Genomic DNA, 22,751 nt, shown 5'->3' with positions numbered 1-22,751 from the left:
AAACAGGGCAGAAATCTCTTGAGTCATAGAATCCTGAAAGGTTGATGGATCAGAGGAACCAATTGCGCTATGAGCATTGGCAGACTTAGCTCCCTTCTTAGACTTTAAAACAGTGCTTAGGCAATTTTAACAAAATTGAGCAGGCGGGCAAACCACACCCTCCTCACAATAAAAAGAGATATTATTATTCACTACAGAAGGAGTGGAACCCTCTAACGTAGTTTCAGAGTCCTCCATAGCTTTTGTAATAAAAATGTTACAAAAAACAAGTGTTTTTAATATAAAACAGGCACCTTTACAATCCTAATGGCTGGGACACTCACCACCTCCTAGACCCAGACAAATGATCAGTGAAACTCTCCTCAGGAGTGCTGGCTGCAGCAGGATCGCAAGGAAGTGAAAAAGGCCGCACCCGGTCACGTAGTGCACAAGAAAGGACTTCCCCTGCTATGCAAAAGAGTGCTAAGCTAATATGAGCTGAGCAACACTCAAAAACGAAAGTGAAACCTGTCTGTTCCAAAACCAAAAGCACACTCTCTTATGAGCCCAAACTTAATGCAGAACATAAAAATCCCCATAACTGTTCCCAACAATCTCCCTAAATGAGAAATTAACCCTCGATCCTATTGAGGAATAGAGGATTCACACTGTGACCCTATACAGTAGTCCATGCTATAACAATAAAGTGGACTTACCCTCTAGGATCCATGCTGTGGAACAGATACAACCTCTCAAGTGTGACACCCTTGTAGCAATGTTCTGACAGGGACCCGAGTGATTCAAGGGACACTAAACTTTTCAGATAGAGGATACAACATTCCAATTTACTTCTATTATCTAATTTGCTTCATTCTTTAGATATCCTTTGTTGAACAAATAGCAATGCACATGGGTGAGCCAATAACATGAGGCATCTATGAGCAACCACCAATCAGCAACTACTGAGCCTATCTAGATATGCTTTTCAGCAAAGGATATCAAAAGAATGAAGCAATTTAGATAATAGAAGTAAATTAGAAAGTTGTTTAAAATCACAATCTTTCTAAAGCATGAAAGATAAAAATTGGGTTTCATGTCCCTTTAAAAGCAAGCAGTGAAACTCATCAACACTGATTGCTCAAGAGTTGTTAGCTAACAGTCTGGATAGTTTCGTAGAAAAATTTCCCTGCATCTCCAGACTCTAACTTTCATCAATACTCTCACTGAGAGGTTTATATGATTACTTAAAACTCCAGTCCTCTCTTGAAGGGAACATACCCATTACAGGACTATCTGAATCTTGTGCCACTTCTCTGCCACCTCCTCTAGTGTCAAAAGGCAAAGAATGACTGGGAGGATAGGGGAAGTGGGAGGGATATGTAAGCCTTTGGCTGGGGTGGCTTTGCCTCCTCCTGGCGGCCAGGTGTTGTATTTCCCAACAGTAAGGAATGAAGTTGTGGACTTTCCCTGTTTTATGAAAAGAAATATAAATTATTCTTACCTGATAAATACATTTATTTCATGGTGGTGAGCTTCCACGATCCATTACTCCTGGGAATTATACTCCTGGCTACTAGGAGGAGGCAAATATCCCAAAACTTCAACAGCCCTTAAAACCCACCCCACCTTAATGGAAAATAGTCTGACGTATAGCCAAGCCAGAAAAGAGGAAGTTGGAAAAGAAAACAAGAGCAACAAAAATGAGCATGAAACAAAGGAGGTGCATAATAAAAAAAAACAAAAAAACAATCACAATAGAAAAAATTGAGTGGGGGCTCATGGACTCTCACCACCATGAAATAAATTTATCAGGTAAGTGAGGAGGACAGAGCCGGCCGCTGAAGCGGTCAGACATACACATTAAGAGCTCCTGATATATTAGAACATTTAAAAGCCATAACAGAGATTTTAAGGATGCCTACTTATATAATTTGGGTATATATACTCCAGGCTTTACACCACGCTCTGTTGAAATGACTTTGAATCTAAACTGGGAACGATATTTACCCCAAGGGCTTTGGTAAAGCCACAAGGTAGCTAACTGCGAGGGAGAAGCTAGTAGTGAAACAGAAGTCTGTGTCTCTGGGAGACCGACAGTCGATCCATCTGCAAGGCATTGAGTACAATAGCCAGGGGGACAATCCCTGAATACTGCAAGTATGGCGCATTTGTCCTACAGGACCCTTCAGATGCTTCTTTCTGCACAACTCATTTGTGTGGAGGAAGCGGTGAATGCAGCAATATGCTCTCACATGCACGGGACCTCTATGGACAAAGGAGCTGAACCACAGGGAGATAAGCGACAGAGACTCCCCAACCAGAGACCTAGCAAGTTGGATGTGTCAGATCCCAAAAAGTGGGCTACCCCTAGGACGGAAACGTCTTTATCTACTTTGGCCCGCATTGGGTTGAATGGACAGCTACCAGCAGGTCAGGACAACGGAGCAGCAGATCGAGACTACGGAATGGAGCGACCGATCACTCAGGGGTTTGCAGATAACCATGCAGCAGTCAAGTGTGTCACTGGCTACACACTGAGGCCAAAGGCTCAACGACAGTTATCTCTGGAACTGAGGGTGGAAACAAAAGTTGAAATGACCGTCATAAGACAAAAGCGGTTGCCTTTGGAGCTGGTAGTGCAGCATCCTATATTTGTTCCAGACTGGCGCCCTAACGATAAAACTGGAGTAGGGTGAAGGGGACAGTCCTTAGTAAACCCAGGTTAATGTCCGAGTTGACTTTTTGCTACTCGCTAGTTATAACTGTGGGTTTATGCCTCAAACGTTTGATTATGGTTACACTCCTTAGGACTCTTAGTGCAAGAGAATATGATGATCACAGATCTGAAATACCATTTTGCAAGTGTCATAATTTACCAATCTTAGCTACAATCCATTTATCGATAGTTTGATATCTTTGCTACATACTGTGTATTGCTTAATAATGAGCTTATGCTGGCTCATAGATTGTAAAAGTATACCATTATTATAAATATAATTACAGGTTATGAATAATAGGGAATACAGATTGTTTTTATATATGCGTTAACTGCATAGTTACCGTAAGCACAAATGCTGTATCTTAATGTCCACATCATTATTATCATTGTGTATAATTATTTACTTTGGGAATTTTCTTTTAGCTTTTGAGACTGTATAGTATACTGTGGAAACGATATTAAGACACTGGTATATTGAGAGTCAGCATATGACTACAAAAGCCCTATCAGAAATGTTTATCTAGAATATCCTAATATTGTTTTCTATCTGAACAAATCTATTGTTAAGTTAGTTATTGCCCATATGTTTGCTAAGCCATTTAGTCTCCTATGCCATACAATTGATGGCATTGTTAGCTCTACCCAAACTTTTTATTAAGATATTTATCACCCATTTGTTTGCTGGGGTATTTGGAGACTAGATGCAAGAGTATGCATATCCTTTACATAGGGGAGAATATTCCTAAACTTATACACTGTTTGATGATGTTACGGCTCTATTAGTACCAAGTGCCCAAAACTAGGTGAATTAAGTCTTCAATTATATTCAGGACAAAGAAGGAATGCAGGCACTGCTGGAGGTTCCTTAAAACAATGGTACTTTATTTGGACAACGTCAGAAAGTGAACAGCTACATCCGCTGTAAAAAATTCTTGTATAGAAAAGGTACAAACCAGTAAGTTGCAAGGCTGGGGTATGTAGACACTAGAATTGTCTGACTAGTTTCGTGTCCTGACAGACAGATGTCTATGAATAAGAGTCCTCTCAGGACTCTAAACTAGTCAGACAATTCTAGTGTCTACATACCCCAGCCTTGCAACTTACCGGTTTGTACCTTTTCTATACAAGCATTTTTTACAGCGGATGTAGCTGTTCACTTTTTAATGTTGTTCAAATAAAGTACCATTGTTTTAAGGAACCTCCAGCAGTGCCTGCATTCCTTCTTTGTCCTGCATCTACATAGTGGCTAGGTTTCGCCACTGCTACGGCACTCCGTTGGCTCACCATGGAAAGACTACACTGAAACCGGCGTCACTTCCGGTTACCTCGCCAGGCCCGCAGACGCTGCCAGGAACTCCGCTCTTCTGTGTCTTCAATTATATTGTCTGGGCCATTCCACTTTCTTATTGAATGGAGATCCAATGAGACTGATATAGCACCGTTTGCAGAAGGGCTTGATATTTATGTTGTGGGACCTTAATGTTAATTTAGCTCGCTGTTTGCTATTATTATGCAGTTTGCTGATGGCTCCTGTAATATTGGTTGCAGACATCTTATCTTTGCACCTCACCTGTGGGTTGGTGGGGAGCCTCAGGTGAGATGTCTTTGTGAGTGTCCGGGAAACGGATGTCTCAGTGGTTATCTTACTGCTGTTTTGAGCATGGGTCACTGACACAATGCTTTCGATGATACTGATAAACCTTTTTGTGTATTGGTCCGGTCTAGGGGCTTGAGGTGGCACTTGGCAGGGACAAGTATATGTTGCCACTGTACTAAGATGTATCATTTTCATTTCATTATTGTTCGAGACAATCCTTACACAATAAGTGTTTCTCCTTCTGGTCCAGTGGCCAGGGTCCTGAGGGAGTCCACATAAAGGAAGTTTAACTCACGAACATGTCAACCTAAGACCAATTAACTTAGATTTTTATTATACAGCGAGATACAGAGCTGTGGAGGGAAATGGACTCCATTAACACAGGAGTCCTATTCTGAAGTCGAAAACTATACTATTTGCGAGATAACTTATTCCCACAAGATATTTGTAACCCTAACCTATTCAGCCTAGCGATGATGTGCAGCAAGGCCCCATATCATAGTAGACGGGCTCTCGGCTATGAAGGTTATCCAGTTTTATATAACCCACAACAGTCTAAGGCTCAATATATCATAAAGAAGGGTATGGGAATTATATTATGCACAAAATAAGCAACGTCTATCCCTCACACTTTGTGATATACCTTTAAGGTATATCCCCTCCCATTCTGCTACCATCCTATTTAAGGGAGTCATTTTCACTTTAACCCTGCCTGAAAATTGTAGCACGTTCTGTTACTAGCTAAGTTCTCCTTATTTAGCGGTTATTTCCTTCAGGTCACGCTTAACATTAATTGGGACAGTTCTGTCTCATATATTTGTTTCCGGTTATTTGATAACTTACCTTAGTATTTGCTAATTTACCTTTTTGTCCTTTTTTGAGCTATTTTTTGTCAAGCCTAGACCGTTTTCTCTTTGGATCACTCCTCCAGCACCTACCCAAGACGGATCTACTTACTCCGGCGTTCCGGATGTTAGTCACACTCACACCAGACTTCCAAGTGAAAGGAGCAGTACGTATATGAGGAAATCATTGGTATAAGGTATAGATCTCAATATTTTCTTGCTGGATTTTCTTGTAATACCTCCTCAGAAACCTTGGGTCATAACTGCATAATCTCAGCTGTAATATCGTAATTCTGCTTGTCTCTGCAATTGTACCACACTTGCTGCATTTGCCATTAACTCTATGTTTGTTTACTCTTACGCAAAAAAGAACAGTTAGTAAATCTATGTTGTGGTACATTGGCGGTAATTAAGGAAACCACTTTACTTGCATAAGTATGCATGAAGGAATGTCTGGACTTTGTACATATTTTAGTGTGAACGGTTGTGTGAGTGTGTGAAGAAACCTCTAAATCATACTACGGATATCCCATCTGATCTAGAAGCTGGGCTTAAACTTCCTGAATACCTTTGTCAAGACATTTCTGCTCTGAACCTGTTTAACCCTTACTTATCTGCAATCTGGGTTAATATTACTTGTTTGAACTCTATAGGACATTTACCATCTTGTTCTCCTGAGGATACTAACTGCTAGTTCTCTAAGCATCCTATCCTTTTTCCCTATACAATCCGGTTGAGGATTTATTTGATATTAAACCTCACCTATTGAATTTTTCTTCATTAAAGTGTCTCACTGTATATCCCCCAGGCAACATAGTCATTGTCATCTGGTGGGTACTAACTAAGAGCAACACTACCTAATAGGTAGATTTTTTATAAGGTAAACTCAGGTTGAGTTATTATATATTACACACAGTTATCACACACTTACACTGTATTATGCCCAATAACTTTTATGTTTACTTACACTAGATATTTCATACCAGCTCACCTCCCCATTTATATAGAACCCACACCAGGGTTCATATTAGGCGAACTATTTTTGCCGCAAACCTTCCCATCTCACAGGAGTATCAGTTTCCCCATTGACTAGTTCTTACTTGTTTATTACTATTCATTTATGTGTTTCAGGGAAATCTTATGTTCTTGTCTGGACCCTTGGGGACTTATTTATTGATTTACCTTATTTACCGCTGTTATTTATTGCTTCAAGGGTCCTATATGCCTAATTCATAGTACCTTTTTCAGTATGTGAAATTTTTTTAATTTTTTTTCTTTGTTTGTATCTCTCAGAACAGGGGTCCTGCGTGCCCCCAATTGTTACTTTTATTTTCTAAACCAAATAAAAAAAAAATATTTATCAGGTAAGCAGAAATTATATTTTCTTTCATAAAGGCGGTGAGAGTTCACAATCCATTACTCCTGGGAACTAATACCCAAGCTGTGGAGGTCACAAGTAATCTGGGTGGGACCAGACTTATACAATTCCAAATTGGATGATTAGTTTTTTGTTTGTTTTAAATGCAGAAAAAAAATCTAAATTGAAAATATTTAAAAGGACCATTAAATACGGTAGAATTGCATAATTAACAAGTGCATAATAGAAAGAAAATGCAATAGCACCTCTTCAGAAGAAACCACCTTCGGCAAAAAGTCAAAATTAGTTCTCAGAACTTCCTTATACTGATGAAACACAAGATAAGGAGGCTTGCCACAAAGAGAAGACAATTCAGAAACGGTTCTAGCAGCCAAAAGAAACAAAACCTTCCAAAATGTGGATATCCAAATCATGCATAGGTTAAAAAGGAGGAACAGGCAAAAATTCTTAAAACCAAATAAAGATTCCATGGAGGAGAAATTGGTTTAATTAGAAAAAATCCTATTGGCTGATCTAAATCAGCCAATAGGATTGAGCTCACATTCTATTGGCTGTTCCAATTTTTTCTACCTTAATTCCGATTAGCTGATAGAATTCTATCAGCCAATCAGAATCTAAGGGACGTCATCTTGGATGACATAACTTAAAGGTACCTTCATTCAGTAAGAAAACTCCGGATGAAGAGGATGCTCCGCGTCGGAAGTCTTGAAGATGGACCCGCTCCAGATGGATGAAGATAGAAGATGCCGTCTAGATGAAGACGTCTTCCCGTCTGGAGGACCACTTCGCCCGGCTTGGATGAAGACTTCTCCCGGCTTCGTTGAGGACTTCAGCCCGGCTTGGATGAAGACGTCTCCCGGTAAGTCGATCTTCAGGGGGTTAGTGTTAGGTTTTTTTAAGGGTGTATTGGGTGGGTTTTATTTTTAGGTTAGGGTTTTTGCGGCAAAAGAGCTAACTACCCTTTTAAGGGCAATGCCCATCCAAATGCCCTTTTCAGGGCAATGGGGAGCTTAGGTTTTTTTTAGATAGTATTTTATTTGGGGGGTTGGTTGTGTGGGTGGTGGTTTTTACTGTTGGGGGGGGTTGTTTGTATTTTATTTTACAGGTAAAAGAGCTGATTACTTTTACCCCGCAAAAGGCCCTTTTAAGGGCTATTGGTAGTTTAGTTTAGGCTAGGGTTTTTTTTATTTTGGGGGGGCTTTTTTATTTTAATAGGGTTATTAGATTAGGTGTAATTAGTTTAAATATCTGTAATTTGTTTATTATTTTCATTATTTAGTGTTTGTTTTTTGTTCTTTACCTAATTTAATTTAATTTAGGTATCTGTATTTAATTTAGTTAATTTATTTAATTATATTGTAGTGTTAGGTGTTACTGTAACTTAGGATAGGTAAATTTGTCTTTATTTTAACTAGGTAGTTATTAAATAGTTAATAACTATTTAATAACTATTCTACCTAGTTAAAATAAATACAAACTTGCCTGTAAAATAAAAATAAACCCTAAGCTAGCTAAAATGTAACTATTAGTTATATTGTAGCTAGCTTATGGTTTATTTTATAGGTAAGTATTTAGTTTTAAATAGGAATAATTTAGTTAATGATAGGAATATTTATTTAGATTGATTTAAATTATATCTAAGTTAGTGGGTGATAGGTTTAGGGGTTAATAACTTTAATATAGTGGCGGCAACTTTGGGGGCGGAAGATTAGGGGTTAATAAATGTAGGTAGGTGGCGGCGATGTTAAGGCCGGCAGATTAGGGGTTAATAATATTTAACTAATGTTGTTAAGGCCGGCAGATTAGGGGTTAATAATATTTAACTAATGTTTGCGAGGCGGGAGTGCGGCGGTTTAGGGGTTAATAGGTTTATTATAGTGGCGGCGACGTTGGGGGCGGCAGATTAGGCGTTAAAAAGTGTAGGTAGATTATGGTGACATTGGGGCGGCAGATTAGGGGTTAATAAATATAATTTAGGTGTCGGCGATGTTGGGGGCAGCAGATTAGGGGTTCATAAATATAATGTAGGTGGCGACGGTGTCCGGAGCGGCAGATTAGGGGTTAAAAATTTTATTACAGTGTTTGCGATGAGGGAGGGCCTCGGTTTAGGGGTTAATAGGTAGTTTATGGGTGTTAGTGTACTTTTTAGAACTTTATGAGTTTTATGTTACGGCGTTGTACCATAAAACTCTTAACTACTGACTTTTAAATGCGTTAGGGATCTTGACAGGGTAGGGTGTACCGCTCACTTTTTGGCCTCCCAGGACAGACTTGTAATACCGGCGCTATGGAAGTCCCATAGAAAAAAAGACTTTACGAACTTTACGTAAGTCGTTTTGCTGGAAGGCCAAAGAAGTGTGCGGTGCCCCTAAACCTGCAAGACTCGTAATACCAGCGGGCATAAAAAAGCAGCGTTAGGACCTGTCGTGCTGACAACTGCAGTTGTAAGATGGCGACATTTAGACGCATGCGCGAGTTAGCGCAACGTCACAGGATACGTCACCATCTTATGTGAAAGAAGACAAGCACAAGCTATGTCGGCTTGATTGCCGCAATATGCGCATGCAATAGGATTAGATGATATTGCGCATGCGTTGAATACAGATAATAGATTTAAATTATATTAAAAAACAAGTGATACAATTGGCGGTTTTGTTAGCCCTTAGACGGCCCTAATTTGTGGGCTGGATGACGTGATGTCATCGTAATAAAATAAAATATAATTTTATGGAAAAAGGGAGCTTCGTTTTAAACAGTCTTAAGGTAAATTACATTGCTTTTATAGTTTATATGCAAACTGTTTGTTCAGTTTAACATAACAAAAAAAAAGTTAGTAATCCTTTAAACCACTTTCTAATTTACTTCTATTATCATTTTTTTCTTTGTTTTCTTGGTATCTTTTGTTAAAAAATGGGATGTATGCTTAGGAGCCAGACCATTTCTAGAGCACTATATGGCAGCGGTTTTGCAAGAATGTTATCCATTTGCAACAGTAAGATGGCAGCACTATTTTCTGCCATGTGGTGTTGCAGAAGGTTGTAACGCAGAGGATGTTGGCAACTGGACATCTGCACTAGATCCGCAAACCAAGTCCTGCGAGACGAAACAACCAAGGATCGACAAGAGCATCCACAAACTCCGCCTGAGGATCCCTGGAACTCCCAAAATATCTGGGGAGTTTCTTGTTTAAACGAAAAGCCATCAGATCCACTTCCAGAAGGCAACATAGGTCTACAATCTGACTGAAAATCTCCAGATGAAGAGATTTTTCTCCTGGGTGAACGGATTGATGACTAAGTCTGCTTCCCAATTCCTCACCCCTGGAATATAAACTGCAGAAATTATACAGGAATTTGCTCTCTGCCCAAGTGAGAATTCAGAAACCTCCCTCATCGGCAGAAAACTGCGACCCCCCCGATGATTGATGAAAGCCACTGCTGACATTGTCTGACTGGAAATGCAGATAAGTCTCTCTTTTCAAGAGAAGACAAAACTGAAGGGCCCTGAAAATTGCACAGAACATTTATAGACAACCAAACTCCCTGTGCTCTCTGAGACCCTCAGACTGCACCACAGCCTGAAAGACTTGCATTTGTCAAGATCACGGTCCAATTCAGATGGACAAAAGATGCCCCCAGAACAATGGATCGATGATTTATCCACCAAGAAAGCAATTGTCTTGCTTTGGCGATTTTCTTATAAATTACTATAACACCTTAATTTTGCACACGTGACGGGTCTCTCCCTCTGAGCAGTCAGCGTTCCTGGGATGGCAGCTTAGAAAATACTATTTCAAATTAAAACACAGTGCTTAATAAAGCAGTACTTTATTAGCGTTTTAGCCTCTCCGCTGCCTCCCAGGGACCTCAGTACATTTTAAACATTAGAACAAGTTAATATTTTCCCTCAGATGTGAAGACGTGGGGCTCACAGGAACTGTAGTGACAGAACAGGAAGTATCATGATCCCACAGCACCGCCTGTAATGAAAAAGCCTGTGTCGTGTCGGAACTAAATTCCGATGGGCCACTCTCATGCTACCGTAACACCAGTCTACCAATCACCTGCTAGAACACCTCCTTCCCAAGTCTATGTCCTGACCCTACACTCCGGGACCATCCCAGGAACGCTGACTGCTCAGAGGGAGAGGCACGTCACGTGTGCGCTCAGGATCTTCTCTTCAGTCGCCGCTAAGCCTGTTTACATCGGGCGAGTTATGTCACTTCTAGGCGGGGCTAAAAATCGCATACTCTCACGGTTTCTAAACCGCAGCAATTAATCATAGTTTAAAACCGCAACCGCGATTTATAGTGCAGCCCTATTCAGAACCCATGGATCTTGAACAGAAAGAAACACATGCCCCTAAAAAATGCGTAATCTACCCCAACCAGAAGATCTGGATTGGGGTCCGCACCTTCATGCATATGGTCAGGAAGGGGCGTTGACAAGTACTGGAGTGGAACTATATACAAGTGGCGGCAGAAAATCCGCCACTGCCCCAAATGGCCTTTTCAGTTTCAACTCGCTTCTCGGTGGCCAAGGGGTGGTGTACCTTGATCCAGGAGAGTTCCCGGGCACAGATGTTGCCAAGGGATATACGGATGGCTACATATATTGCCACTTTTAACTTCAAGCTACACGGAGCCTCAAGTATCAGTGGCCATCTTGGAACACCGCCCACCGGAAAAAACAGCTGTTTAAATTGATTCAAAAACTCTTCACCAGCAGATTCCTCTGAAAGCTGCTCAGACAAACCCTTACACCAAAGGATGGAAGCTGCAGCTATGCAAGCAATACTATTTGGAGTCCTAAAAACCTTTCTATGAAAAGACTCAAATTTCCTATCCATAGGATCTTTAAATGAGGTACTATCCTCAAGAAGAATAGAAGTATGTTTAGTTAAAGTAGGAATAGCTCCATCCAGTTTAGGAATATTCTCACAAATCTCTAAATTAGAAGCAGGCAAATGAACAATCATTTTAACTCTCTGAAAGCATATATATATATATATATATATATATATATATATAGTACAACATTTAACCAAAAGGTGGCGACTAGGGTGTGGTCCCTGCGACACCTGTGGCAGGCCTACAACTAACTCCTATAGGATGTTCCTGTGCCACTACCCATACTCCAACGACATCCCTCTGTCCAGACAGTAGATTTTCTCAGACAAATTTTTTTTCTCCCATTTCCAGTCCCCTGTATAATGTGACAGACATCAGCCAATCACAGACTAGTATAGGTATACTCTGTGAGCTTGTGCACATGCTCAATAGTATCTTGTTACCCTGGAAGTGTGTATATAAAAATACTGTGCAAAATTTGATAATAGAAGTAAATTGGAAAGTGTCTTAAAACTGCTCTGTTCTATCTGCATCATAAAAGTTTATTTTGACTTGAGTGACCCTTTAAAGAGAATAGTATTATATAAATGCTGGTTGATAACTTTGTTTTAACACCAGCACAGGGGTTACATACTTAAATACATCCTGAGCAGGACATGGTGTGTGACTAGAAGATCTGTGGTTATGTCACTTCTAATAGATGCACCATGTCCTTCTCAGTACAAGTTTTACTATATGTCTAATTGTTCTACAGAAGCTAAACACACTGTTAGCTAGAAACATTGGCGTAATAATAATGAATTTGAGCATTTTATCACTATATAAGGATGTCCCTTTTATGACCCTTTACTTTAGATAGATGGGCAGTTTAGCTGGGCCCTCTGATTATTACCGATGGCTGAATGTGTGGTGATAAATCAAAAATGCGGAATAAAAATAATACCCAAACAGGCAGCTTACACTTTGTAGCCAAAACTTACACTACATCCATATGTAGTGATAACACTTATTAAATAAATTATGCTAACAATTAAATAAGCTGATAACTTCAAACAAGCTAACCTATCTAGAGAGCAAATATAGTCTGCGTTAATTTTAGGCCTAAAGTCAGAACATATGTGCCAGACATTATTGCTGAGTGCCTGATGTTCACAATACAGTTGGGTAATTGAACTAACAGACACTCGAGTACTAAGTTGAGCTAGTTAGGAAAAAACCCAAAAACTTACATCTGCTGACAGCTGCTTTGTGAAGTTACTGCCGAAAACTACACTTTCAAGTGTTGGTATTGAGGAATCTTTGTTCTGGGCTGGAGCATTCCTGTTCAACCAAGTGTTCTTCATTGCACGATGAAAGCTGCATCAAAATCAGAAACATTCAAAAGTGCATCATTTGTACATGAGTCAATACTAATCTATCATATTTGTGTGAATATGTTTGCTTGTTTCAGTTGTAAAAAGTGTGTTATCTACTTCCCTTGTTTAGTGGTAAAACCTCCAGAACATTAATTAATCTTCTTTTGCACAAAATTGCATACAAGCCCTGCTGCACAAACTTGTCTCTCACTCAGCATATCTGGCCTGAGAACTCTTAGGATAGGACATCCTTAACTTACATTTGAAGTGCATAAAGCATCCTGATGGTTCTTGTAAAGGGACATAAAAGCTGAATTTGTAATGTACATTAGTACATTTTAAATCACATTAGAAGCTTTCTTGCAGTATACTTGTGTTTATTTTAAAACCAATGTCAATGTGTTTGTGAAGAAAAAATATCACACTGACAAATTATTTCCTGCCAGTACTGCAATAGGATATGTGTACAAGCATTTTGGTTGTGCACATGGGTAGTTGGCAGAAGTTTGTGTATATAGTCTAATGTTGTACTGGCCACATGTTAAATGAACAATACGAGTTCTAAATGAAGCAATAGGCAGTTTTAAAAGGACATTCTACTTGAACATTGTTATTGTTTAAAAAGATAGATTACTTTATTACCCAGTTTTGCATAACCAACACAATTATATTAATATACTTTTTACCTCTGTGATTAACCTGTATCTAAGCCTCTGCAGACTGCCCCTTTATCTCAGTGCTATTTACAGACTTCTAGTTTAGCCAATCAGTGCTGACTCATAAATAACTCCACAGACATGAGCACATTATCTATATGACACAGGTGAACTAGCACTGTCTAGCTGTGAAAAACTGTCAAAAAAGCACCGAGATAAGAGGCAGCCTTCAACGCCTTAGAAATTAGTTTGAGCCTACAAAGGTTTGGCTTTCAACAAACAATAGAGTGAAAAAAGCAAATTTGATTATAAAAGTAAATTGGAAAGTTGTTTTAAATTACATGCCCTACCTGAAACATGAAAGTTTAATTACGACTAGACTGTCAATTTAAATGCATTGCCCAACATTTTAATCCAGATTATATATCCCCTAATGTAATACAGTTATGCAAGAAAGAAAATAAAGTGGACCTATAGGTATATACAGAGAATATTTTTAAATTGTGTGTCATTATAACCTTTTAAGACGAACACAGTCTGTAGTGTAAGACAGTGAGTCTCAGCTCCAGCAATCACGTACCCCCTATAGGCCAGATTTATTTTGAGTAACACAGGGGAGTCAGTGAGCAGCTCCTGTAAGGATATCCTTTACAAATAGGTTGTTATGGGTACTTCAGGACACATGTTGGGAACACATTTATCTGTGAACCTCTGAAGTCTCTTACATTTTTGAGTGTCCTTAATCTGTATGTCTGACAGAGGGAACTGTAATGCAGTCCTTTCTAGCAGCTAAGAGCTTAAATATCCACCTTAGCCCTTTAAAAAAATATCTGTGTACTTGCTGAATGAAAATCTCAATATTGAAAATGCAATCTTTCAACAAATAGAATTTAAAGGGACATTCCAGCCCAAACTGGAATGTGCATGGGCGCATTTCAGTTTTGAATGTAAGCAATTAAGTAATATACATGTATTAGCAAAAATGATTCAAGTAAAAGCGATAGCTGTTTCAAAAGTATATTTAAGTATGCTCTGTGTACAAGCATTTTAAACACAGCACTTGCCCATAGAGCCTAAAATGCTTGCATCATCTGGTAATGACTACATTTATTAATTGCTGAAATTATACAAGACCCACTGTAGTTCTGAGCACCTGCAATATTTAAAATGTTGGCAAATTGAGAATATCCAGCGTATGCTACACATGTCAACGCTAAAACAGTGATAACGTTTACTAGCAGTATTTTTGCCAATACATGTATATTGCAAATATGTTCTATTCAAAGATGTAATTCATCTATGTGCATTTAAATTTTGACTGGAATGTTCCTTTAAAAACTTAATGCATGTGTCATTTTGCTTCTGCTCAATCCCTGCAACTTAGTGTAAACATAAAAAAAAGTTTGCTGTTAAATAGATCCAATCCAGAATCCATTCATTATTTATTATATATTTAAATTCTTAACTATTCTACTCTTATTTACTAAGATTATCGGCATATGTATTAGAGCAAGATGATTACATTTTCTTTCTCTGAGGTTCAGATATATACCTGATCAGCGGCTGATGTAAAGCGACCAAGGAGCCATGAACTATAACAGATATGACAGAGAGATGGAAGTAATCAAACATTAAATTAATGTGGTGATGAAGGCCTCTGTGAAGATTAAAGTGCAACTTCAGATTTCGGCTACTAATTAGTTGCAAGGCGTTGGGGTCATTTGGTCTGGATGGAAGAAAAAAAAAATAATTTCACATTTTTACACTAGGTATCTAATTCAGTCATTATCAGTTGTATAATATGTGAGACAAGTCTTCATTTTCTAAAAGTGTATTGGCTACAAAGTTGTGAAAGAACCTTAAATGTGCATGGAAGTTAAAATGAAAGTTTAATGACTAAGAGTTTAAACATTTTTAGCAATGTTCCTCATACTTATTCTATCAAATGTACCTTTGTTTACTCAGTATGTTTTACAGAAACGTATATGGTTCCATGACAACATACTGAGGTTGGATTAGCACTGTGTATATGTCTTGAACACTATAAGTAGAACCTCTATACAAACAGTACTCGTTACCAACCATCATATTCTCTTATGGAAAAGAGTGAAGTTTCAGGAAAAGATATAAAGAGAAAGAAGTAAATTTGACACGAGAAGCAAGGAAAGTTGTATTTATTTATTTTAAACTGTATGCTCTATCTGAATCATTTTTTTTCCTTGCATGTCCCTTTTAAGTGCACTTAGAAAGAATACAGACTAAAATGAAACAAAATAATTCCTAGGTAGTGCTGCGGAATCTTTTGGCGCTCTACAAATAACCGATAATAATAATAATAATAGATACTACCACTTTTAAAATAAAACAAAAGAATCATTATACCAGAACTCAAAGTGTATCCTGTGAAAAACCTAGACTCAATTAGAGCTCCGAAAGTCATCAGTTCTCTGGTTAATTTTCAAAAAGTGCCCTAAATTGGCCCCAAATTAAAGAGTATTGTTGTTTTTTATTTTTTTTTAAAATGTAGCATTTAGTTTTAATAAAAAACATAATTTATGCTTACCTGATAAATTTATTTATTTCCGGATATGGTGAGTCCACGGAATCATCAATTGCTAGTGGGAATATCTCTACTGACCAGCAGGAGGAGGCAAAGAGCACCACAGCAAAAACTGTATAGCACTCCCCTTACCCACAATCCCCAGTCATTCGACAAAAAGGAAAGGAGAAAGGAAGTAATATAAGGTGCAGAGGTGCCTGATGTTTATAGAAAAATAAACAGTCTTAAATAAAGGGTGGGCCGTGGACTCACCATATCCGGAAATAAATAAATTTATCAGGTAAGCATAAATTATGTTTTCTTTCCTAAGATATGGCGAGTCCACAGAATCATCAATTACTAGTGGGAATCAATACCCAACCTAGAGGACACAGATGATAAGGGAGGGACAAGACAGGTAACCTAAACAGAAGGCACCACTGCTTGAAGAACCTTTCTGCCAAAAGAAGCCTCACCTGAAGCAAAAGTATCAAATTTGTAAAATATTTAAAAAGTGTGTAAGGTTGACCAAGTAGCAGCCCTGCAAATCTGTTCCATAGAAGCTCTATTATTAAAAGCCCAAGAAGAAGAAACGGCCCTGGTAGAAAGAGCCGTGATTCTCTCAGGAGGCTGCCGTCCAGCAGTCTCATAAGTCAAGCGAAAAATACTCCTCAACAAAAAAGAAAGAGAAGAAGCCGTAGTTTTCTGACCCTTTCTCTTCCCAGAATAAACAACAAATAAGGAAGAAGACTGACAAAAATCCTTAGTTACCTGTAAATAAAACTTTAAAGCACGTACCACATCTAGGTTGTGCAACAAACGTTCCTTATGAGAAGAAGGATCAGGACACAAGGAAGGAACAACAATCTCTTGATTAATATTCCCATCCGAAACCACCTTAGGAAGAAAAACTAAGGCAGTACGCAGAACTACATAATCAGAATGAAAAATAAGGAAAAAAGATTCATACTGCAAAGCTGAAAGCTCTGAAACTCTTTGAGCAGAAGAAATAGCAAACAAAAACAAAACTTTCCAGGATAAACACTTAATATCCAAATAATGCATAGGTTCAAAAGAAGCATGTTGAAGAACTCTAAGAACCAAATTGAGACTCCACGGAGGAGTAGCAAATTTAAACCTAGGCCTGACTCTAATCAGAACCTGGCAAAAAGACTTAACATCTGGCATATCTGCCAGACGTTTATGCAACAAAATTGATAAAGCAGAAATTTGACCCCTCCAAACCCTTTTGGAGAGAAGACAAAATCCTAGGAATTTTAACTCTATTCCAAGAAAAACCTCTTGAATCACTCCAATACAAATATATACGCCAAATCTTATAATAAATCTTACTAGACACAGGCTTACGAGCTTAAAGGGACACTAAACCCAATTTTTTTCTTTCACTATTCAGATAGAGCATGCAATTTTAAGCAACTTTATAATTTACTCCTACTATAAATTTTTCTTCCTTCTCTTACTATCTTTATTTAAAAGCAAGAATGTGATGCATAGGAGCTGGCCCATTTTTGGTTGAGAACCTGGGTTATGCTTGCATATTGGTGGGTAAATGTAATCCTCCAATAAGCAACCGCTATCCATGGTGCTGAACCTAAAATGGGCTGGCTGCTAAGATTTACATTCCTGCTTTTAAAATAAGATAGCAAGAGAACAAAGAAAAATTCATAATAGGAGTAAATTAGAAAGCTGATTAAAATGTCATGCTCTATCTGAATCATGAAAGAAAAATATTGGGTTCAGTGTCCCTTTAAATCATAGCTTCAATAACTGATTCAGAAAAACCACGCTTGGATAATATCAAGCGTTCAATCTCCAAGCAGTCAGCTTCAGAGAAACGAGATTTGGATGAAGGGAGGGCCCCTGAAGTAGAAGGCCACTTCCATAACGGAAGACTCCACGATGGAAGAGATGACATCACCAGATCCACATACCAGATTCTGCAAGGCCACGACAGGACAATGAGAATCACCAACGCCCTCACACCCATGGAAGGAGAGCGAACGGAGGAAAAACAAACGCTAGACTGAAGTTCCAAGGAACGGTCAGAGCATCTAACAGTACAGCCTGAAGTTCTCTAGACCGTGACCCATACCTTAGAAGCTTGGCATTCTGATGTGATGCTATGAGATCCAGCTCCGGCTTCCCCCACTTGAGAATCAAGTTAGAAAATACCTCCGGATGGAGTACCCACTCTTCTGGATGAAAAGTCTGTTGGCTTAGAAAATCCGCTTCCCAATTGTCCACCCCTGGAATGTGGATCGCAGACAGACAACAATTGTGGGACTCTGCCCACTGAATAACCCTGGCTACCTCTGTCATGGCCAAGGAACTCTGAGTCCCCCCCGATGATTGATGTAAGCCACAGACGTAATGTTGTCAGAAGCTAATGGAGACAGAAATCGTTCCAGCTGGTGCAATAAAAGACTTTTATTTGTGCAAACAGGGATAAAGAAGCGACGTTTCAGGCCCACACTTGGCCTTTTCTCAAGCTTAACCAAACATTAGTGAACAAACTTTTAAATAGCCCTAATGGCGCCAAATATTGTGATTAAAAAGTGATGCAATGCTGCCCTCTAGTGGATAACCATCATTTAGCATACAAATATGTATCAAAGTGCACATTAATGGCCTCCATCCTGCCACCTAGTGGATCAACATCATATTATTAAACAGTTATATCTCTCATATCATATGTGAAAAAATCCTTATTCTATATTAAAAATTAATCAACATTACAAAATTGCATATTAATAAAAAATATAATAAAATACATTGAGAATTTCATTAATGCTTTTAGTAACCACAATATATTGAATTAAAAAATATATCAAGTGTATCCTAGATGTATCAATCATATTTGATATAGTTATTCAATCAGTTAACTTCATCTTTATTTTGATTTTCAATTCATCACTATATGGATGCACTCATATAATTGGTCAATATTGGCTATTCAACATAGTGTATCTATTTAAATTTATAGAGACATTTAATCTCATACTAATTAGTATTTACATTAGAATACACATTCATTTATATAGTATAATATTACAAAAAAAAGTCCTATACTTATTTCATTTTATTAAATTTTATTGGATTCTATTTAAAATGGATTTTATTCAGTCACCAAAAGGCAGTCCAATTACATTCTCTATTTAAACCTCTGGGCCATAAAGTCCCTAATTCATTGATCCAGAATGTTTCTCTCCTAGTTAATATATTCTCCTTATCACCCCCTCTTCTAGGTGTATTAACTCTTTCAATGATTTGGAAACGTAATTGACTTATTCTATGGCCCGCCTTTATGAAGTGTCCAGCCACTGGAGCATCCTTTTTGCCACAACGAATATTTGACTTGTGCTCAGAAATTCTTTCTCGTGCTTCCCTGGTCGATTGACCAATATACATCAAGGAACACGGACATTTAATTGCATAAATAATATATTCTGACCTACAAGTCAAATATTCATTTATGGAGTACTTTCTGCCTGTATATGGGTGACAAAAGGTATCACCCTTAATCATAGAGTTGCAATTAATGCAAGATAGACACGGGAAACATCCTTTCCGTTTTTGACCAGTTATTGTACCCTGAATTTGTTTTTTCTTTGCCCCAATGTCTGCTTTCACCAATTTATCTTTAATATTAGGGCCACGCTTATAGGCTAACATTGGTGGTATTGAAAAGGCCCCTATACCTGGGTGACACTTAGATAGAATATACCAATATTTACGAATGATTTTATTAATTTGGTGACTTCTTGTATTATACCGAGATATAAATTTAATCCTCACTAAGTTTTTAGAACAATTCATGTTCTTTGCTTTCCCTACTGTTTTGGATCTGTTACTATTTAAGCTCAAATCTTGTTTTATGTCTTCAATCAATGCCTTTGGATAACCTCTTGAGATAAATTTATCTGACATTTCCTTTAGGCGAACCTCCTTAATGGTAGGATCTGACACGATCCTATCAACCCTAAGGAGTTGACTTACCCACCCACTGACTCGGGACAGCCTTAAAGGTGGTGGGTGGGTGGGTGAAAACTCTCAAGCCATAATGTGTTATTTTTATCAGTAGGTTTGGAATAAATATCAATTTTCAAACCATCCACCCCTTTATATACTTTAGTATCCAAAAATTGGATTGAGCATTCATCGTATGTTAAAGTAAATTTTATACCATTAACTGAACAATTCAAATCGTCAACAAATGCCAATAGGGATCCAATGTCGCCATACCATATGCCAAACACATCATCTATGAAACGCCACCAGGTGGCGCCATATTGTTTAAATAAATGATGTTCATAAACAACTCTTCAAAATTAATCATAAATATGTTGGCATATGTAGGGGCGACATTGGACCCCATGGCTGTCCCCTTCTTCTGAAAATAGAAAGTGTCCTTAAATAAAAAGTAGTTAGCATACAGGATGACTTCTAATAAGTTCACAAAAAATTGTATTTGAGCTGAACTATATTTTTGGTCACTAGATAACATCTTTATTACAGCAGCTATGCCACTTGTATGTTTTATTGATGTGTACAAACTAGATACATCTAAAGTAAATAAGATAACTTTCTGAAAAGGTAAATCAAGATTTTCTAATTTCCTTAAAAAATCATAAGTATCTCTGATACAACATAGGGCTGTAAAATTTTATCTAAAAAAAATAGCAATATTAGAGAATATGGAGCCTGTACCAGCTACAATGGGTCGACCCGGTGGTAGATCCTTATTTTTGTGGATTTTAGGTAAACAATATATTACAGGTCTTATTGGATGTTTAATTTGTAAATATTCACTTAAATCCTTAGAGATTAAATCACTCTTTACTGCATTAGATAGAATGTTAAAAATTTCACCCTGTATTTTATATGTCGGATCAAAACCAACCTCCACATATACTGAATCATCATTTAATTGTTGCATAATTTCATCAACATAATACTCCTGTTTCATTAAGACAAGGGCACCACCCTTATCTGCACCCTTGATAGTTAACCCTTTCTTTTCACAAATTGCTCTCAGTGAAGTTGAATCAGCTTGAAATTTAGCTCTATTTTTATCAAAAATGTAATCTGGTTTTAAAAATAACTTCTCGACCTCACCGAGAACAAGTTCAAAGAAAGTATTAACACTGTTATCAGTGACACTAGGATTGAAACCACTGGCTTTTTTCAAACCTACAGATTTACAGGTTAATAAACCTTTATCCTCAACGTGAACAGCAGTGTCACCACTATCAGTGTTTTTGTCAAAAAATACCTTTAATTTTATAGATCTAAAAAATCTATGTAGCTCCTGTTTTATTTGAAACAGATTACCTTTGTTCACAGGGCAATATGATAAACCTTTATTTAGAAAAGACAACTCTCTATCAGAAAAATCTATTCCTGAAATATTGTGTACAATATCATCATTTTTAACACTAACAATTCCTTTAGGTGATATGTCAGAAACTTTCCCAATTGGTTGTTCATCTTGAACATAAATGTCCACATTTTTCAAAATATCGACATTGTCATAGTGAGCGTTCAACTGTGTTCACTTAGTGTCCCCACTATAGATCAATTTTCTCTCTTTCACTTGCTTCACAATGGAGCCGACCGGCTCACTCACCGGATTTAGTGCAGTTCTTATTGCCTCTGTTGGCCCCTTCCACGGCTGTTCCAGCGGGTCTGCTTGGCTTTTTTCACGCTCTGTACTGGGGGTAAATTGCTTGCGGTGTTTCCTACCGCCCCTCCGGCGTCGCCATCCGACTCCTCTGTTAAAAAACATGCCGATGTTTCTGACTCACTCTGAGTATCATCCGGTGTGCGCCGCTTGTCGCGCCTCTGTCGTGGAAAGCGGATCCTTGGGACTCCACCCATTTCCATCCGCTGTACCCACCTGTAGACATTGCCTTGTAAGTAGTCTTGCTCATCACGCAAGAATTTTGTGCGCTTTTGGATACTAAAGTATATAAAGGGGTGGATGGTTTGAAAATTGATATTTATTCCAAACCTACTGATAAAAATAACGCATTATGGTTTGAGAGCTTTCACCCACCCACCACCTTTAAGGCTGCCCCGAAAAGTCAACTCCTTAGGGTTGATAGGATCGTGTCAGATCCTACCATTAAGGAGGTTCGCCTAAAGGAAATGTCAGATAAATTTATCTCAAGAGGTTATCCAAAGGCATTGATTGAAGACATAAAACAAGATTTGAGCTTAAATAGTAACAGATCCAAAACAGTAGGGAAAGCAAAGAACATGAATTGTTCTAAAAACTTAGTGAGGATTAAATTTATATCTCAGTATAATACAAGAAGTCACCAAATTAATAAAATCATTCGTAAATATTGGTATATTCTATCTAAGTGTCACCCAGGTATAGGGGCCTTTTCAATACCACCAATGTTAGCCTATAAGCGTGGCCCTAATATTAAAGATAAATTGGTGAAAGCAGACATTGGGGCAAAGAAAAAACAAATTCAGGGTACAATAACTGGTCAAAAACGGAAAGGATGTTTCCCGTGTCTATCTTGCATTAATTGCAACTCTATGATTAAGGGTGATACCTTTTGTCACCCATATACAGGCAGAAAGTACTCCATAAATGAATATTTGACTTGTAGGTCAGAATATATTATTTATGCAATTAAATGTCCGTGTTCCTTGATGTATATTGGTCAATCGACCAGGGAAGCACGAGAAAGAATTTCTGAGCACAAGTCAAATATTCGTTGTGGCAAAAAGGATGCTCCAGTGGCTGGACACTTCATAAAGGCGGGCCATAGAATAAGTCAATTACGTTTCCAAATCATT

General features: G+C 38.1%; 1 protein-coding gene across 4 annotated transcripts in view; it reads right to left on the bottom strand.

Moving 5' to 3' along the window:
* FAM135A (family with sequence similarity 135 member A) overlaps positions 1 to 22,751 on the bottom strand; it is a 672,026-nt gene that overhangs the window by 201,044 nt on the left and 448,231 nt on the right. For all 4 annotated transcript variants that reach the window (XM_053710421.1, XM_053710424.1, XM_053710423.1 and 1 more), the window contains 2 exons: positions 14,931 to 15,104; positions 12,597 to 12,723 (listed from right to left, as the gene is read on the bottom strand). In XM_053710421.1, the coding sequence (XP_053566396.1) occupies positions 12,597 to 12,723; positions 14,931 to 15,104 (301 nt within the window). The remainder of the gene's footprint in view (positions 1 to 12,596; positions 12,724 to 14,930; positions 15,105 to 22,751) is intronic.

Source organism: Bombina bombina, chromosome 4, assembly GCF_027579735.1.
Source record: "Bombina bombina isolate aBomBom1 chromosome 4, aBomBom1.pri, whole genome shotgun sequence".
NCBI classification, from domain to species: domain Eukaryota; kingdom Metazoa; phylum Chordata; class Amphibia; order Anura; family Bombinatoridae; genus Bombina; species Bombina bombina.
Note: the sequence above shows the minus strand (reverse complement) of the source record. Positions and strands in the feature narration are given on the sequence as shown.